Here is a 2,023-nt window from a genome sequence, read left to right as displayed (position 1 = left end):
ATCTAAGGACGAGTCTGTGAAGACCTCAAAAAGCGAGTTAGATATACAGAATTGTGCTTATCTGCAAAAGGTATACCTCATTCTCATTCTCATTCTCTCACTGGGAGAAGTATGCCTTGAATACATTTTGTCCTTATACATTCTACTATGACAGTTTGAGTCCCTAAACGTTTAAAAAGACAGTAAAATTAGTCCAAACTGTTAAATTTAACGGCAAATTAAAGGTTTTAATTTCTCTTTCCCGTCACCTTTCTACTGCCTCAATGATGGCACCACGTCCAAGCCCTGCCGCCACCACTTTTTCTCTCCTATTGATTGTCATTTCCATAACATTGCATTTGAGACCCTCATGTTACTTTTGGAGTAAGATCATAAGTTTTATTGAAGCTGGGTTTCATTTTTACATAGACTGTGGGTTGATTGCATTCGGAATTTGGGACTCTTGTTTGTTTGACATTGATTCCTTGCGTTATGTTATCTCTTAATTATGATTTGTACTCGTATTTGGGATCCCACAATCCGGTAGTTCTTTCACCTCTTACAACAATTTTTAATGCTGTTTTCTGAATGTCAGCTTCATGTTAAATTTTCCTTGGCAGCAATTAATACTTGCAGCGATAGATATGGTGGATGCTGGCTCGAAATCAGGAGGATATGTTGTTTACTCAACATGCTCCATTATGGTTGCTGAGGTTGGTAACATATACAAGTTTTGAAATCCCATAGCACCTGCCTCGTGTTTCTCAAATTTGAAATCTGCAGAATGAAGCTATCATTGATTATGCACTCAAGAAGAGGGATGTCAAACTTGTGCCCTGTGGCCTTGATTTTGGAAGTCCAGGGTATGTATTATCTGCTACTTCTATTCTTAACTAATGGAGAAATGGATGTGTGATCTGACCAATTTTTTCAATTACAGATTTATTCGATTCCGAGGACATCGTTTTCACACCTCTTTGGAGAAAGCACGGCGATTTTATCCTCATGTTCACAACATGGATGGGTTCTTTGTTGCTAAGGTTTGCCTCAGAACCAAACTCAACCATTTGCTCCAATATTTTTTGAATCTTATGCTATGGCCATCAAGGATTCATGTCATGGTTTTGGTCTAAGTAATTATGGTAACTTGGAATATTAGTTATTAAAAAAATCGGAATATTAAAAAAAAAACCCAATTAACGAGCTCAAAATTTGCTCCATATTTGTCTTCACTGCTTATTTGTCGGCCAAATGCCTCCATCGTATTTGTTTGACTTTTATCTGCTTATTCTTTTTTTTTATTATTAAATATACTATTGCTTCAAAACTAACTTTTGAGTTGTATATCTCATTTTCGCTTGCAGCTGAAGAAAATGAGTAACACGAAGCCAACTCAACAGCCATCTGAACCATCGGGAGAGGTGGAGGAAGAACCTGAGTTGGTTGATGCAAACAGTGTTGAAGGAGATGTCCAACAGAAGCAGAGGAAAAAGGACAATTCCAAAGTGAACAAAAAAGTGAATAAAGGTTCAGTTAAAAAATCACAAAAGGAGGAAAAAACATCCGTCCGTGAGAAGAGAGAAAAAAGGAAACGTCCTTCTAGGCAGGAGATTTCACAAACCAGGTACCAGGCAACGGCGGAGAGGAGTGATGTTTTCTTTTCAAGAATTATAAAAAGTGACATGTGCATGTGTGTTTTAGTGGTTGTCTTTCCTAATCTACTGTGGCCAACATTTGCAGAGAAGAAAAGAGAGTAGCTTTCAGGGAAGCCAAGAGGAAAGATAAGGTTGGAGCCAGAGCTGCTGCAAACAGGAACTAGAGCGTGGATTCAACCATTATTCTTGCTTTCTTTCTTTACCTTCCTTGCCATTTATCACCTGTTTAATGCTTTATTTATAAGAGAAAATGTATTTTTGTTCCCTACATTTTCTTTTTGGGAAAAAAAATGAAGAGTTTTTCGTTTTACCACCATGCGATATTTCAAGTTTCAGTGTATCAATCTACCTTTTTTATTCAAAGAATCATATTGTTTGTTTGTTTGTTT

At 37.0% G+C, this 2,023-nt stretch overlaps 1 protein-coding gene across 1 annotated transcript; it reads left to right on the top strand.

Moving 5' to 3' along the window:
* Window positions 1-6: 6 nt before the first annotated feature.
* On the top strand, window positions 7-2,018 carry LOC140966505 (26S rRNA (cytosine-C(5))-methyltransferase NOP2B-like). Its single transcript, XM_073426770.1, has 6 exons — window positions 7-70; window positions 600-692; window positions 763-842; window positions 920-1,019; window positions 1,344-1,603; window positions 1,720-2,018. The coding sequence occupies exons 2-6, from the start codon at window positions 624-626 to the stop codon at window positions 1,796-1,798; spliced, it is 588 nt and encodes a 195-aa protein (XP_073282871.1). The 5' UTR covers window positions 7-70; window positions 600-623; the 3' UTR covers window positions 1,799-2,018.
* The last annotated feature ends 5 nt before the right edge of the window (window positions 2,019-2,023 follow it).

Source organism: Primulina huaijiensis, unplaced genomic scaffold (genome assembly GCF_012295235.1).
Source record: "Primulina huaijiensis isolate GDHJ02 unplaced genomic scaffold, ASM1229523v2 scaffold206836, whole genome shotgun sequence".
In the NCBI taxonomy this organism is placed as follows: domain Eukaryota; kingdom Viridiplantae; phylum Streptophyta; class Magnoliopsida; order Lamiales; family Gesneriaceae; genus Primulina; species Primulina huaijiensis.
This window is presented reverse-complemented; position numbering and strand designations above follow the sequence as displayed.

What these genes read in the sequence shown, in the direction of transcription:
- LOC140966505 (XM_073426770.1), top strand. Translation starts at nt 624, where the DNA reads ATGGTGGATGCTGGCTCGAAATCAGGAGGATATGTTGTTTACTCAACA. An exon ending in CTTGATTTTGGAAGTCCAGG is followed by an intron (nt 843 to 919) that starts GTATGTATTATC and finishes TTTCAATTACAG; the next exon opens with ATTTATTCGATTCCGAGGAC. An exon ending in ATGGGTTCTTTGTTGCTAAG is followed by an intron (nt 1,020 to 1,343) that starts GTTTGCCTCAGA and finishes TTTCGCTTGCAG; the next exon opens with CTGAAGAAAATGAGTAACAC.